This window comes from Lepidochelys kempii, chromosome 6, assembly GCF_965140265.1.
Source record: "Lepidochelys kempii isolate rLepKem1 chromosome 6, rLepKem1.hap2, whole genome shotgun sequence".
In the NCBI taxonomy this organism is placed as follows: Eukaryota; Metazoa; Chordata; order Testudines; family Cheloniidae; genus Lepidochelys; species Lepidochelys kempii.
In genome coordinates this window covers 70,073,838-70,090,025 of record NC_133261.1, presented here as the reverse complement: position 1 = coordinate 70,090,025, position 16,188 = coordinate 70,073,838, and the positions used below count along the sequence as shown (strand labels likewise).

General features: G+C 38.3%; 1 protein-coding gene across 7 annotated transcripts in view; it reads left to right on the top strand.

Annotated features, from left to right (window-relative positions):
- STARD9 (StAR related lipid transfer domain containing 9) overlaps positions 1 to 16,188 on the top strand; it is a 244,368-nt gene that overhangs the window by 165,439 nt on the left and 62,741 nt on the right. For all 7 annotated transcript variants that reach the window (XR_012159442.1, XM_073348593.1, XM_073348592.1 and 4 more), the window contains 3 exons: positions 1,400 to 12,847; positions 13,733 to 13,930; positions 15,392 to 15,575. Coding sequence is in view for 6 of the 7 variants with exons in the window: in XM_073348593.1 (XP_073204694.1) it covers positions 1,400 to 12,847; positions 13,733 to 13,930; positions 15,392 to 15,575 (11,830 nt within the window). In the remaining variant the exon portion in view is untranslated. The remainder of the gene's footprint in view (positions 1 to 1,399; positions 12,848 to 13,732; positions 13,931 to 15,391; positions 15,576 to 16,188) is intronic.

The following is a 16,188-nucleotide window of genomic DNA, read 5'->3' as shown; positions in this document are numbered from 1 at the left end:
TCTGAGATGGTGACCCAGCACATGTTGTTCATTTTAAGAACACTTTCACTGCCGATTTCACAAAACGCAAAGAAGGTACCAATGTGAGATTTCTAGGTATAGCTACAGCACTCGACCCAAGGTTTAAGAATCTGAAGTGCCTTCCAAAATCTGAGAGGGACGAGGTGTGGAGCTTGCTTTCAGAAGTCTTAAAAGAGCAACACTCCGATGAGAAAACTACAGAATCCGAACCACCAAAAAAGAAAATCAACCTTCTACTGGGTGGCATCCGACTCAGATAAAGAAAATGAACATGCGTCGGTCCGCACTGCTTTGGATTGTTCTCAAGCAGAACCAGTCATCAGCATAGATGCATATCTCCTGGAATGGTGGTTGAAGCATGAAGGGACATATGAATCTTTAGCGCATCTGGCACGTAAATACCTTGCAACTACAACAACAACAGTGCCATCAGAACGCCTGTTCTCATTTTCAGGTGATAATGCTGCCTGCTTCTTGTTCACAGTGTCGCCTGCAAATGTAAACAAACTTGTTTGTCTGAGCGATTGGCTGAAAAAGAAATAGGACTGAGTGGACTTGAAGGCTCTAAAGCTTTACATTGTTTTATTTTTGAATGCAGTTATTTTTTGTACATAATTCTACATTTGTAAGTTCAACTTTCATGATAAAGAGATTGCACTACAGTACTTGTATTGGGTGAATTGAAAAATACTATTTTGTTCTTTTTACAGTGCAAGTACTTGTAATCAAAAATAGTGAGCACTGTACACTTTGTATTCTGTGTTGTAATTGAAATCAATATATTTGAAAATGTAGAAAACATCCAAAATATTTAAATAAATGGTATTCTATTATTATTTAACAGTGTGATTAATCACGATTAATTATTTTAATCACTTGACAGCCCTAATATATACAGATGCAATCTGATTGTACATATAACCCTGCATCATTCCCTATTCCTTGATATTATAACTTGATTGAGAAGTCTCTCACTAGACTGTACGCTCTAGAGTTCAGGGACTTGTCTTCTGTTTGTTTTCCTATGAAGCACCCAGCACTCTTGTGGGCATTCTGAAATCATTTATAATAGTAACAACATTGCTTTTTGCCTATCACTGACTAAAATGCTGTATCTGGCTCAGACTTTGAAGCTGAGTAGCCATTACTAAACTAGCTGGGAATCTCCCCAGAGAGCTCTCTTAAATTTGGAAACCACAGGGTAAAGGTAGGGGCATGACTAGGCTTGTGTTAAGTGGATTTCAGTGACTCAGAACTATAGTGTGATTAATAGTGATTACAGCTATGGAGTCTCTGTGGGCCAAGGACATAATATATACTTATATAGTCATGCAGTATGTAAAAGCCTCTGATTCTTTTTCTTGCATTATTTTCACAGCTCTTTCCTGAAGAGGAAGACCACCTCTGAATTATCTACCTCACCAAATACTTATAAATGCCATGAAGGCAATCCACCATGGAAAACATTGTCTCTAGAATATCTACCCAGAACAATTAAAGACAATTCCAGGAGAGATGACCTTAATGATGAGAGGTATAGTTCCTTCCCGACACAGAGACAGCTAACTAAAAAACAAAAGACATCACTGTTTGGAAATAAAAAAAGAGCAGAAAAAGACTGTAATGGTCCAGTTATATTACATATCAACACAGATAATAAAAAAATGGAAAAATTAGATGATAGATTAGTACAAACTGAACCTCAAAGCCAGACCTCTAAGAGCCTCTCTCCCAATCAGCTTAAGAAGAAAGGTGAACTTGAAACCTTTATTACAGGGACACAAGTGACCAAAGCGAAGGTATTAGGAGATTCAAGTCAGCCTACAGGGAGACAGCTAGAAGAAAGTGAAGCCCAGGCATCTCATGAAAAGTCTAGAATGGATTTAAGAGGAGAACGCCAAGATTCACTTCCAGAAAGCTTTACCAAGGAAGTGAAAAAATCAATAGTGCGTGGAAAGCCTCCATCAGTTTGTCTAAGTCAAACAGCGAGGAACTTGAAAAGAGAGCCAAAGTCATCCTTGCCAAATCATGATAGGCAGTCAGTGGAAAAGCAGGAGTTTCTGATGACAGCTACTTCAGTAGGGAACCTTAATAAGATAAACATCCAGACACCACTCCGTTACATTGAAAAAAAATGGCACAGTGCTGAGGTGTTGAATGTCGGAATCTCAAAAGCAGCCACAGATCTGCTAGGGAACTGGCAAGAGGATGATGAAAATGACTTTTCTGATACTGATAGTTCCTACTCTGTGGATTCTCTCTCCTGTGCTTATGCAAAAGCCTTGACCGAGCAACTGAAACAGGAAGATTCAGACCGGAATAAATGTATCACCAACCCAGAAGATTCTGAAAGTGATGATAGTCAGATGTCTCAAGACTCTCTGGTAGAAAAAGAAAATAAAGCCAAAAAACAAAGTAAAAAACGTTTTCACAAGTTATTGGTTCACCAAGAGCCAGTTAAGTTTTACAAAGGCAGATATGATCACCATGTCTCACCCTTAGTGACCTCATCCACATCATGCAGTAGATTGGCAAAGACTGAAAGAAGCTTTTCTCTGGATAGCTTAGCTGATGCAGAAGAGGTGTTAGCAGAAGATCTGATAGAAGAATCCAAATCTGATTCATCTGATGAAGTGCCTGCAGAGATATTTTGGAGGCTGCAGAGTCCTAGGTCCCCAGCCATACAGACTGAGGAATGCCGGAAGCCTGGAGTCTGTGACAAAGATGTAAAAGGAACAAATTATGATCTAAAGCAGAGTAGTTCTTTTTATCTGGGTACTCAAACACAGTCCATTTGCAATAACAATTGCAAACAGCCGTTGAAAGAGATGAAGGTTTGTTTTATAAAACAAGAAGGGTTTCTTGATCAAAGACTTAATTCTACAGGTGGAAACCCTTTGACGCTCATTGATGCTTTGTCTTCATATGACTCAGAAAGTGAAATCAGCAGCCCCAGAATAGCTGTACCTTCTTTTCGTGAAAATTTACAATTTTGTGGTGCTCATCTGAGCAAGCTGGAATGTTGGATGAAGAAAGATGACCTAAAGCAGTCAGCTGCTGAAGTATCTTTTGTCTCTGGCTATAAGCAGTTACATAGTATTTCTCATTTATCACATGGCGTAAATGAGATAAATGCAACTTTCTCCTCTGATGGATCAGAAATACCATTACCAGAAACAACACATTTTAAGAGAGATACAAACAAAGTTCCTGAGAGTGGATCTTTATTAAGTAAGATGGTCAAAGAAAATGCAAATTCTGATGAAAATTCTGTCTTAGAATCTCCAGATGTTAGGTCATTGTTTGTCAGTTCAATAGGACCAAGCACTTCATGTGTCCCCATTTCAACATTTTCAGCAAAACGTGGTTATTATGAAGATGTCAAGTCAGCTCATCCTAAACACAAACAGCTTACTGTATTATCTACTTATGGATCTACTGTTGAATACACACAACAGTATAGCTGTTTGAAAAAAAACTCCATGACAGATTGTTTGTTCTCAGTGTCTGGAAAAGAAGAGGGCTCTCTCCCCAAAATTTATCCTGAACTGCCCAAGGATCAGGATTCTAAAAAAATATCATTCATTTCAGCACCATCTACCTATGTTTTACAGCAGAGAAAAGATCATGGAGATTCTGATTTAGAAGATAGCTTCTTTAGAACTATTGAAAAAGACGACACAGATAATGATTGTGATAATTTGATAATAGAATCAAAAACAATAGAGTCAAACACAAGAGATGCATCTGTCAATGCAGCTGCCAGTGGATTGTCTAAAGAGCTGTCTCCTGATACAGCTTCACTACCCACAGTAGGAACATCTTCAGTAAAACATGGAATATATAAAAAACATGGTCAGCTCTTTGCAAAAGAGGGAACATCAACATCCTGTGATGAGGGTTTCTTTCTCCGTGACCTGTCAAACAAGAACAGGAACACTGGTATAAAGAAAAGTTATACACTTCAGACTTCTGTTGAACAAGGAGAAAATTCTGCTGGTAAAGTAGGTCTACTCAGTTACAGGGGGAATAATTTTGAATCTATGCAGAAGATGGATTACCAACAGTTGTTTGCAGGAGAAATAACCACAGACAGAGATTTTTCTTTTGAAAGAAAACCCTATCGCACTGGTCCTGCAACCTTTCCCCAGGATGCTAGTTATGACCAATTTGCAATATCAATAGACACTTCTCAGAAAGAGTTGGTCTGTAATACAACAAGTAGAGATATATTTATTGAAACTGCCTTGGAGGCCCCTTCATTCAGAGTTCCTGAAGAATATGAACAGGATGAAGATCTGTGTTCACAAAATAATTGTGAATTTCAAAGGAAAATTGTTTTAAAGAATCATTTTCTTAAAAGTTTACAGGCTGACAATCCTGAAAGTTGCTTATCCCTACACATTTTGGGAAACACCGCATTATGTCCTGAGACTATAAGAAAAGAAAGCAGTGAAAGTAAAGAAAAAGATCATTTGAGTTCTCACCCTGTAGGCCAGGAAAGGTCATCATCCAAATATAGAAATTTGGTGGTAGATGAATTAAGATACCTTAATGTGAATTTAAATGGAAAAAACACTGAGCTCTCAACTACAACTACTTGTGAAATTAGAGATGAATCCACCTCACAGTCCAACTCAAGTGAATTTTACTGTGACACAGCAAAAACTAATCTTTTTCTGCATACTTCTGAAACTCAGAAATATAATACACAACTGCAGGATCTTACAGCAGTTAATGAAATTTGTGACACCAGATCTAATTTCAGTATAGAAAACAATGTCCAAAAAAGCTGCTGTTCTGGAATAAATTCTAATTGCCTCTGCACAATGTGTTGCTTAAAATCTGAAGAGCAGAAAAACAACATGCATAAAAAGGCTGAAGTTCCTGTGGGATATGATGCAGCCGTTCTCTCTGATACTCAGACCAAGAACAAATCCTTTCCTGAATCAAGAGAAGAGAATGAAACTGCTTTTTCTTGTGTGGTTCTTAGTGAAAGTGATTTCTCAGGAGAGGTTTTGTTTGTTGGAGGAACCAGTAATTATGTAAAAACAGACTCCGGAAAAGTGTTTGAACCTAATACAACTGTATCAGACACTGCTTTCCAAGAAGGGAGTCCAAGTGTGAATAAAAAATCTGAATGCACAAAGAAGGCAACCGATACTGAAGATGAAATTATCCTGGAAGAGACTCTGGTTCCCTATCAGAGTAAAAAAATAAACACCACTGAAGAAATTGCTAAACTGGTTAACAGTGTCATCAAGTTGGAAAACAATATTTTGGAAATTAAAGCTAGGCAGACTGAAACCTTACATAACTTCTCTGTAGTTGAAGCCCAATGTGATATTGCAGAAAGGAGCAGAAATAATTTGGAAAGCAATAGTCTGGTTCAGAGATCAAAAGATCCCAGTGATCTTGTGGCTTGCAAAGATCACCATGAGTTTTACCAAAAGGTGCACACAACAGTACTGCAGGAAGAGGCAGAGAAAGAAGAATCAGGTGTGTTTGGTGTTGGTGGTGTAAGGGACACTGATGAATCAAAAACAGTGGAGATTTCTGACAGCTTCATTCCGACAAGTAGCATTCATCAAAATAAAAGGAAAGCAAACATAGAAATAAATTATTGTTCAACAGAGACTGAAGCTGCTTCTAAAAGCACTCCATCAGTGCATTCCAGCTCATCAGATTTCTCTGAGAATACTATAGGCTTCCTTGATTCTTATGAGGAATTGAAGCAGACTAACAGAATAACAGAAAATGTGTTGAATACTGAAAGCATAGCCAGAACAATAACAGTTAGTTGTGGTGAAGAGATCTCCTTAGAAAACAGTGAAAAGGGACAAAAAAATGTTTCTAGCAATACAAGTGAAACTTGTATAACAGACTGCTTGGCCCATAAGAACTTTCATCAAGAAAACAAAGTTGATGGAAGCATAACTAACTCCAAAATGGTTGGGAGTGAGGAACAAACTAATATGAAAGACGATGAGATGTTGGTTAGCACAGGAAGAGGTGAACTGCACACAGATGTAAATGTTTCATTGACACAAGAGACTCCAGCTCTCGATCAGATGTATTGTGACGGAGACAACAGTGAAAAATTTATAATTGAATCTGAGATCCCAGAAAGATACTTTACAGCTTCTTCTAAGCTAGAAGAACAAGATGTTTTGTCAGTTGATACTTTAAGGTTAACAGGAGGTAGCCATGATGCAATTGAAAAGAAGGGCAAAACAGATATTATGAATAAATTGGTGGAAGACATTAATAACTGTGACCATTCAGCTGATGATAGTGCAGTAATTGAGCAAAACGTAATCAGAGGAAAATCTGGAAGACATATTAAAGAGAATAGCAATACAGATAAGAGTTCTTATACCGACTATCCCAAGTATGGGGTGTCTGAAGATTTGGATGTAAATTTTGTTGGAAGCAGACCTGATAATTTTGAATCTGATCCAATGTGCTTCATAGCACAAGAGAAGGAGAAAACGCATCTGATAAATCTGGTACAAATGGTTAAAGCAGATGTAAGAAATGAAAGTGTGAAAACATATAATGCGTCTGTTTTTAGAACCAATAAAGAAAGGAAGGCTTTCAAAGAAAACATTGAGAGTCGAGAACTGACTGCTTCACAAAATCAAAATGAAGTTCCACCTGAAAACAAAGGCAGCCACCAACCGACAAATAATAAATTAAATGAGATCTTAAAAGAAAGTCATTGGGTATCTAAAGGTTATTCTGGAAATGATGCCAATGATTCCTCGGTACCTAATAAACAACAGCGTACACCAGAAACTATAAAGTCTTCTGAAGAAACTCAACAGTGTTTGCTTAAAGTCTTTCCATGTCAGTCTGTAAATCATCCTTTATATTTTGGAATAAATAACAGCACAGAAGTTGTGCAGGATGATCCCACTGTGTTAAGAGGACATGTAAAGTCATTTAATAGTAATGCTGGTACTGGAGTTCTTCCTTACTATGAAACATTAATGGAGAATGATGTGTGTGTCAGAGCACCCAGTACACTTAACGAAGAGAGAAGAGATGAATCATTTTCTCATAAAATGCAAAATAAAGAGAGTGATTTTCTGCAAACCATGATCATGCAGAACAAGGAGAGGGAAGGAAACTTTGTATTAAACAACACATCTAATTATGCTGTATCTGGGCAATTTCCTGATAGGGATGACATAAATTCAACTTCCTATATTGCAGAGTGTCACAAATCCATAATTGCTGCACCCAGTCAAGGCACAACAAATTATTCAGTTTCCCTGGGAAGGTTAGATTCTCCTGAAGATATAATTCAAAATGTGAGCAATTCTGAGACAGAGCACAGCACAGGCTTAAGTGTGCGGGGGGAATCAAAAGTTTGTTTTAATTCCTTTGACGATATAGTTCAAGAAGGAAGTATGGCTGCGTCAATGGCTGTGTCTGGTCCACTGACTTCAGATAATAAAAATCTGCTTTCCTCTTCAATGTTGAAAGATAATGATATGAGAAAGAAAATAAAGCAATCACTACCAGAGGTCTGTTCTCAGAAAGTTTTTCAAAATATGAATATAAGTCAGAAAGAATTAGCGCAATGCAATCAGACAGAGAAATGTTCAACTGCAGACTATATTAAAACAGACTGTAAAAGTAATAGTGAAAGGATTCCTGATGTATTTGGATATCAAACTGAACCCAGTGAGATTCAGGCATACAGGGCTTCTAGAGATCTCTGTGTGGGATATCCAGACAACTCTGCAGTTGCTTCTGAGATCCTTGGGGAAAGTATTAATCAACCCTTGTGGGGAAATGCTCATTATGAAGAAGACTCTGCAAGATATAATATGAATTCTTGTGTTTCTAAATATTCTTCTGGTCTGCTGAAGAATAGCCCCGTTACACTTGCAAATGTTTTGGTAGACAGCAGAGAAGACAAATGTAAAATTGATGCTGTTTGTTCTGGAAAAACAAAATACTTGGAAAGTGAATCAGTAGATTTGGATGTACCGATACTTGTTTCTGATGATCTGTTTGTAAATCAGAAAGATCATGAAAGCAAAATTTGTTCTGTATTTGGAGAGAGAGAGAGAACAGACACACAGCATGATGAAATCACTAAAGAGGTAGTTGGAGTAGATGAAAAGCAAGAACAAAGTCAAGATTCTTTCCAGATTTGCCATGGTATAAAAGAAAAAGTATTGTGTTTATACTCAGAGGACTATATTGGTAGTTCTGGCATGAAACTACCCGAGAAGAGCTTGCTTACATATCAAAATCTTGAACAAAATAGCAATAAGGAAACAAAATCTCTTCCTTTATGCACTGTGGAGAATGTTCCAGCTTATACAACATTTCAAAGTTCCAACAATCTTAGTACCTTTGAAACCTCTAATTTGCCAGAAGACTCAAAATCTCTGAAATTTAGGCAGCTTGACGACTCATTGCAAGACATTTCTTTGACTGACCAGTTGTCATCTACTTTTACAAACCCTCATTCTCTACAAGAAAGACAAGAGAGAGAGTTTCCTCGAGAAGTTCCAAAAGTTTCTTACCCATCATTAAAAATGTTTTCAAAATACCCTCTTACTGCTGACATTGGTTACAATGAAACTAGCAGATACGATGTTTCACATACAGCTACTTCAAACTGTTCTGCATTTGCTATAGTACAAATGCAAGAGAGTCAATCTGATGATACTGTGATATTTGACCAGCAGCCATCTGCTTCAACAAATATTGTACTTTCTCTTACAAAAGAAAAGAGACATCTGCCAATAGATGATACAAAATCTACCTCTCAAGGATATCCTACTGAAGATGGAAAATCAATACATAAAAGTAACTCTGAACAACTCAACAATGAAACAGAAGTTGATAAAGTTTCACTACAACAAGCATTTTTAGAAAACCTAAGGAAAGTAGATGATGATGTTTCTATGTCATCATCATTTGCTTTTGAGGATGCTGCAAGAGCAACTCTTAATAAACAGGAAAATATGAGAGCGAGAATTAGCAGAAATGAGAAGGAATTGCATTCAAACTTGGAGAAAGCACTTCCTGCAACAGACAGGAATCAGAGAAGAACATTTTTAAGAAAAGATCCTGTTGAAAATCAAACCATAGCACCATCAGTTGTTGCCAATGAGTTCATGGCCCCACAAATCACAATATCGCAAAACCCATGTTCAGGAAACATTAATGTGGATTCCAGGTACATGTATAATCTGAATGGGCGAGTATGTCCCACAGATGATAATGCTGCGGATCCCAAAGAAACATATCGCACTACCTCAGATTTTGAAATAAATTCATGTATAGATTTACAAGACAATTGGCAGGATGGGCGTGCAAAGGAAGAAGATCAAAATAGAGCAAAAGTAAGAAGTGGAAAAGATATGGAACATTGCAAAAATAATGCATGTTCAAGTGTTGATAGTCCTGACAATTATCAGATAATGGCAAATAATATAATGAAGATTAAGCGAAAGACTTCACAATCAGAAAGGCTAAATCTTTCTTTCGTGAAAAATGAGAATACGTGCTTCAAAATTTTACCAGAAAACAGTTGTTTGCCTCCACAGGAACCCAAGTTGGTATTACTTAGGAATGAAAAATCATACTTTACTGCACTAAATACAAAGCATTGCAAACAAGATGAACAAAGACATTGTTTACAGAATCACATATTGTCAGCCCCAGCTATTTCTGCGATCTCTGATCTTGAATACACTTCAGAAGTTTCATCTAAGGCACATCTTTCTTTGTATCCTGCCTCTAAATCTTTACAAGAATTGAATATGAGTGTTGAGCCTCCATCTCCAACTGAAGATGATCTTCATGGAATTGAAAGATTTTCTAAATTGGAGTCAGATAAGTTAATACCGGCTAAATACAAACCCAGATTTCAGCAGAGATTGGTACAAACTCAGAGACCTGCTAATTATGATCCAAAAAGCTCACAAAATTATGGGGAGAGAAGCCAAGGCAGCAACTCCTTAGAGCCCTCTGCTGTTCACTATTCAACTGCTTTGGCACATAGAGCTGGTCGTTCCATGGATATAGAAGCAAAAAAACATTCAAATACTTCTACTTTACCACAGTGCAATGAAGAGACAATTGAAGAATTGAGATATCAACCAGAAGAAATGAATTTATTTTTACAGGACAATAAAGATGCAATGCATTTTAGTTCAAGTGATATCAATCCATACATTCATCCATGGCAGCAAGATGGACTCTGCAAGATTGGTTGGAAGCAATATGTTTTTGGTAGTGCAAGTGATGTCTCTTGCAGTCAGCCTCCTCTAAGTCTAGATAATCATAAGGTTATGAGGTGCTCCAGTGTGGATAATGGATTGAACTCTCAAAACTCCCCTTTTCACTCTCATCTCAGTTCTTATGCTAATGCAAAAGTACTATCAAGCACTTTAAGCAGCATTGAAGACCCCCAGGGATGGGATGATGTGAGACAGGGCTTTGAATCTCCATATTCAAGTGACAACAGCAAGCATTATGTAAATGTATCAGGTGAGATACTTGAAACGAATCCCAAAAACAGAATTTCGAAATTTGAGAATCCTTCTGAACAACCTGGAAACAGTTCCATGCAAGTTGATGAAATTGTACTCCTCTACCCTTCTGAGTCAGAAACAGCCTCCAAAAAACCACAAGGCATTACTTGTGAGCAGGGAACACAAACAATGGCTACAGGAAGGTATAAAAGACAGAAAAGGCACCGGAGAAGTTATACAGATGTTTCTGCAAGAAAACAAGACACAAATAGGAGTTCATTTCAGCGACCTTCTTCTTGGATGAGCATGCAGAATCTGTCCATGCACCTATCACAACTTCTTCATAACACTTCTGAGCTGCTGGGAAACCTCTCCCAACAGAATGTTATAGATAACGAGCAGAATGCCAAAATCAATCAAAGAGGAATTGCTGAAGAGATTGTAAGGGCTACTATGTCAGACAGTTGTACGCAAACTACAGGAGATGTAGGCATTCAAGCTGATATTTCAGAACACCCACAAAGCAAAAACAAGCAAAACCTATTCCAGGCAAAAATTGAAAATGAATTGATGAAAGCTCAGGAAGTGAATGTGATTGTGAAAGTGGTAGGTTCAGACGCCGTATGTAGGTCTCAGGAAAAGAAAGATGTACGTCTGGCTGTTCAAGAGAGAACTCCAGAAAGCATTGAAATGAGAATGCAGAGCATGCCTGTCTTCAATGATTCTGCTGCTAATATTTTGGGAGATTCCTTTATGCATCTGCCTTCGTTAGCCAGAGCCTCCACTCCTATCTTAGATCTTCAAAAAACACCATTCAGTGCACAGCAGAATGTTGCTTTTGGAAGTCCCACAGTTTCTCCTGTTGTATCATCTTCACTGAGTTCAGGACAAGATGAATCTTCATGCATGGTAGTTAGCAGGTCTACTTCTAGTACGTCTCCATCTCCAGCACATTACACTCAGGATAAGAGAACTGTTGATGAATCTGATATTGCAGCAGAAAGGAAACTACGTTATAAAAACACCTTATTAGTTGACAGAGCCTCTTCCCCTATTCTAACACTTAGTGCAAATCCAAGCAACCAGGTTACCTGTAGCAAGTCCATTTGTTCTATCAAGGGATCTGTGGAACATCCTAATGATACTTCAAGTTCTCTCAGTAATCAAAGAAAGCAAGGATCACGTTCATGTTCTGGCTTGGGCACCTTGGAGCCTCATGTAGACAATTCTTCACAAACAGAAACAGACAATGAATCTGCCACTTCTAGAGATAGCAAGGAAGTGAGCAAGAAATCTGCAAGTTTCTCAGATAAGAACACAGCTAAAGAGTTCTTAGGAGTAGGTGTTTCAAAAGAGTCGAAGGAAAAGCACAGATTCACTGTTGACGCACACACTACAATTCGTGCAAAAAGATTGTATCATTCAAGTAGCACTTTAGAGGTTTCTGGTCATGGGGAGTATTTAGTTGATGATCTCAAAGAGCACATTCCAGTGGAACATTCACTACGTTGTATGTATGTCACCAGAAGAGGAAGAGGCTCTTCAGGAAGAATCAGATACGACAAAACCACTGGAAGTTCTGATGCCTCTTTGATTAAAAACCACGCTCAGACGTCTTATGTTGAGGAATGTAGACATTCACCTCCAAATTCTGACTTGTTTTTTAATCAAGAAATTAGTACGTGTTGGTCAAGCAAGACAAATGCTGATGGATCTCCAGAACATCAAATGGAAGCGTCTTCTGCACAGTTCCACCATTCCTTTTGGAAAAATCAAAATAACTGCCCTTTTCCACTTTCTAAAATGAGTGATATGCATGTACCCCTTCAAGATGACGATACAGCATCGGCTTCTGCAAGTGAATGTAATACTGAAATTCTACTAAATGAGAATGCATCCTTAGTGAAGACCCACAGGCCACGAAGCTATAGTCTTCGTGACTTGCCCATACACAATAAATTTAGCAACTGGTGTGGAGTGAAGGGCAGTCCTCCATCCTCAGTAATTAGCTTGACTGGCAGTGCTGCTGATTTACAAAATCAAATGGAAAAGAAGTCAATCAGCAAACGAGCAACTGAAACAGAAGGGAAATCCCAGCCTTGGGAAAGTAAAACAAGAGAAATTGAGAGACTTCAAAGAGAGCGTGCCCAGATTATGTCTGGCATACATCTGGATATGAAGCAGCAGCCTCTTACTGTAGAGCTTACTGAAGCAAAGCTGAATTATGGAATTGGAGAAACAGATGCACTGCTGAGAATTCTCCAGAATGGAACAGGAGAGGATCTGACTTCAGTTCCCATAAAGCAGCAACTTTATGAAAGGTAAATTACTTAAAATAGTTTCGTGTGGAATCTCATGCATTTTAAATACACTAATAATAATAATAATAATAAATAAACATAAGTATTAAATATTCAGTTTATTAAGGGATCTTAACTGGAGAACAGAAACATTTGTATGAACAAGCGTAACATTAAGATTCTCTTACCCGCAGTATAAATAATAATGAAGAACAAGGCTTTCACTGTAATCATGGAAATGGGAAGAAGTACAAGCTACAGAGTATTCAGGTCCAACGTCCCCCTTCTACAAAGTTAACCAAAATCATTAGCAGCTATGAGAATCACACACACATCTCTGCACTGTGAGCCATCAAAGTAGGATTCTGTTGATGAGCTACTGCAATGTAAAAAATTTGATGCCTCTGTATTTTTTATAACAATATTTCATTCTTGTTTCTGTTAGCAAATACTGCTATGGGAATGTGAAGGTGGCAAAAACAAATAAAAAGACAATGGTGGAGAAACTAGGAAAAATTAAGCCCTTTTTATAAGATTCTTATTGTAGGGTAATATTTGTATTGGAAATCAGGAAGTTATCATTATAACCTAAAAGCTTAAGATGAGTATTGAGCGTATCTCTTGATTCCCCTCACCCCCCAATAGTTATTAAAAACATGAAAGTGAGTTCTAATTCTTTGTACACATTTCCTACTATTTTAATGGTTTAGCATTTCTGCAACTCCTGTGATCATGTGACTGATGGGGGCTGTGCAGGAGTCCTTTGTTAGATTCTTGTGAATTTCATGTTTTCACTTTACCTGGTTTTCAGGGTCTTTAGCAGTGGAATATATCACTCTGGAAAAGTGAGCTTTGTAACTTTACCTGGTGCATACCTTGTAACTCTGACCTTGTACCCTTAAATAGGCACATGAAGACAATTGAAGCCCTGAGAAAGCAGAGGGAGGAAAGGCTGCAGAGCTATAGGAGAACCCGCAGTCTCAGTCCACAAAAGCATCTGAGCCTGTTGCAGATGTTGGACACAAACCAGCGGGATCTGGATCTCCCCAGCAGACGCCGAGAGTACCTGCAGCAACTGAGAAGAAATGTAGTAGAAAATACTAGGTAGAGTCATGTAAACTTCAGCTTTGGCAACCCATGCTGCCCTCAGGTGTACATGCACAACTCCCATTTTATTCACTAAGGTGAACAGTGATGTGTCTGTGGTAGAATGAGCACTTAGATTCTCCTGTGGAATGCCAGATGTAGAAGTGGTGAACTTTGGGGCAGGAGAGTTGTTTATTATTCTCTTCTAGAGAAGGCAAAAACTTTCCATACAAGTTTTGGTCAATTTGATTTCCCTTTTCAAACTATTAACCTAGAAAAGATTCTCATGACTTAGGGAAAACTAACCTTTCCCCACTGCAAAGGAAAATGCCATGTAGTTCATATCTACCTAGTTTGAATTGATAGTCTAAAGCAGTAAACCATGGACTTATTTTTGCACATGTACAATGTTTAGCAAAAGACTTTCTCAAAAGCAAGATTCCACCCCACTTATTATGAATTACTCACCAACCTCTCCTTTCACTCTCCACTCAAAAAGCCAAGGAAGAGAGATGGGTTTTGCATTATGCTCTAAATATAAACAAACTTGGGCTCTGTCAGAATAGTGAGAGAAGTGAATTCCAGAGTCTAAGGGCTCTCTGCTGAGAATCCCAACCCCAAGTTGTTTGAATTTAGAGACTGCCCCAGCTGAACTTTACTGTCCTGATGGTAGATGGGGAGAGAGGCAGTCTAATAGATAATTGGGACCCTTGTTTTAATGAGCTTAATAGATCAAAATCAGCACCTTAAGTTGCTCCTGTATGTTAATAGGATGTCACAGAAGTGTAAGTATTCTCACTGTGATGAATACTAGACATGCACCCTGAATCCAATTTTCAAGCTCAGCGGTTGTGAGGCCTGCAAAGGAGATGTGAATGATGTGGTAATTGCACAGTCTGGGAACTGGGGACAGCACGTGGGAAAGGATAAGTGATGCAACTCGTGCCAAGGCTTTCCATGTGCCTGTGAGAAGCTTGTTTCAGAGGTGATCACTGAGTTGACTCATTGTGGGAGTTTCATGCTGCCCATTGAGAGAGAATTAGAGGCGTGTGTTTGCGGGGGAGGGAGAGAATGAGGGGATAACCAAGAAGCAAGAGGGGGCATAGTGGGGTGATGAGATGCGGCTGTTACTTCAGTAGAACATGCATTGTTGAGTTTTGTTACTGCTGCAGATATAATTCTTCTTCACACATAATCATACATATTGAAGATTTTGTATTTAAATAAAGCCCAAGGTGACCATGTGTGCATTTTTCTTTAAATCTTCAGGAGGGGGGAGAGAAGCTAGGTAGCTATCCAGAAGCTCTTCCATGAAGCAGGGAGAGACAGTATTTTTTAGGAATAATCCTGTTTTCCTTATTATGAAGTTCCTTGTTCAGTGTTGGAAGAAAGCAACTCTTTCTGTGATTCTTTACCATTGTCTCATGGCATTGTATCAGACGTTTCTTAGTGTGTCTTTTCCCCACCCCCAATCTTTAGAGTCCAAGAACCAAAGAGGAGGGTTATCCAGTATCCTTCAGAGATTGAACTGCTACTCCGAGACTATCAGAGAGCACGAGAGGAGGCCAAGACTGAAATTGCAAGAGCAAGGGACAAACTTCGGGAGAGAGCTGAGCAAGAAAAGAGACGTATACGAGAGCAAATATTTTCTCATCTACAGAAGGTGAGCGTTAAATTACTGTAGTGACTGAACTGTTTTGAATGACTCATGTTAATACAATTTCTTTCTTTTTTAAAAAAGAAACTGTGATGGTGATTAAGCCCAAGGCAGATCTTTTTCTTTAATTTTGCCTGTTAAGGGGGCAAAGGTAATAAGGAATAATCTTGTTAACTTGTATTTAAAAACAAACAACCCCACACTGATTTACTGATGGTGCTTCTGGACTGTCTTTGTGCAATAGTGTCATTTTATTGACAATATGCCAAGACTCATAAGCTTCACTCACTGTATGAGAGGACATCTTTAAGCCACAAGTGCTGGATATTAATGCATGCAGCGACTCTACTGATATAGGCTTAATGCGGTTGAATTCTGTACGTTAAAATGACAAGATGAAAAGAAAATCTTTCACCATCCTTTTTAGTCTGCTTCTCTCTCTTTCCCTTTAGTCTGGTGTGTGTGTGTTTGCCTCTTCCCTTTGTTTTGTATTTTGTCACCCTTCCTGCACATGTGAGAATTTTGTTGGGTTTTTTTGTCTGACTTTGGAATGGTACTATATTACCTTCAGGTCACTCTGCCTAATTTGTGACCATACTTTTCCTATAGCAACTGCTTT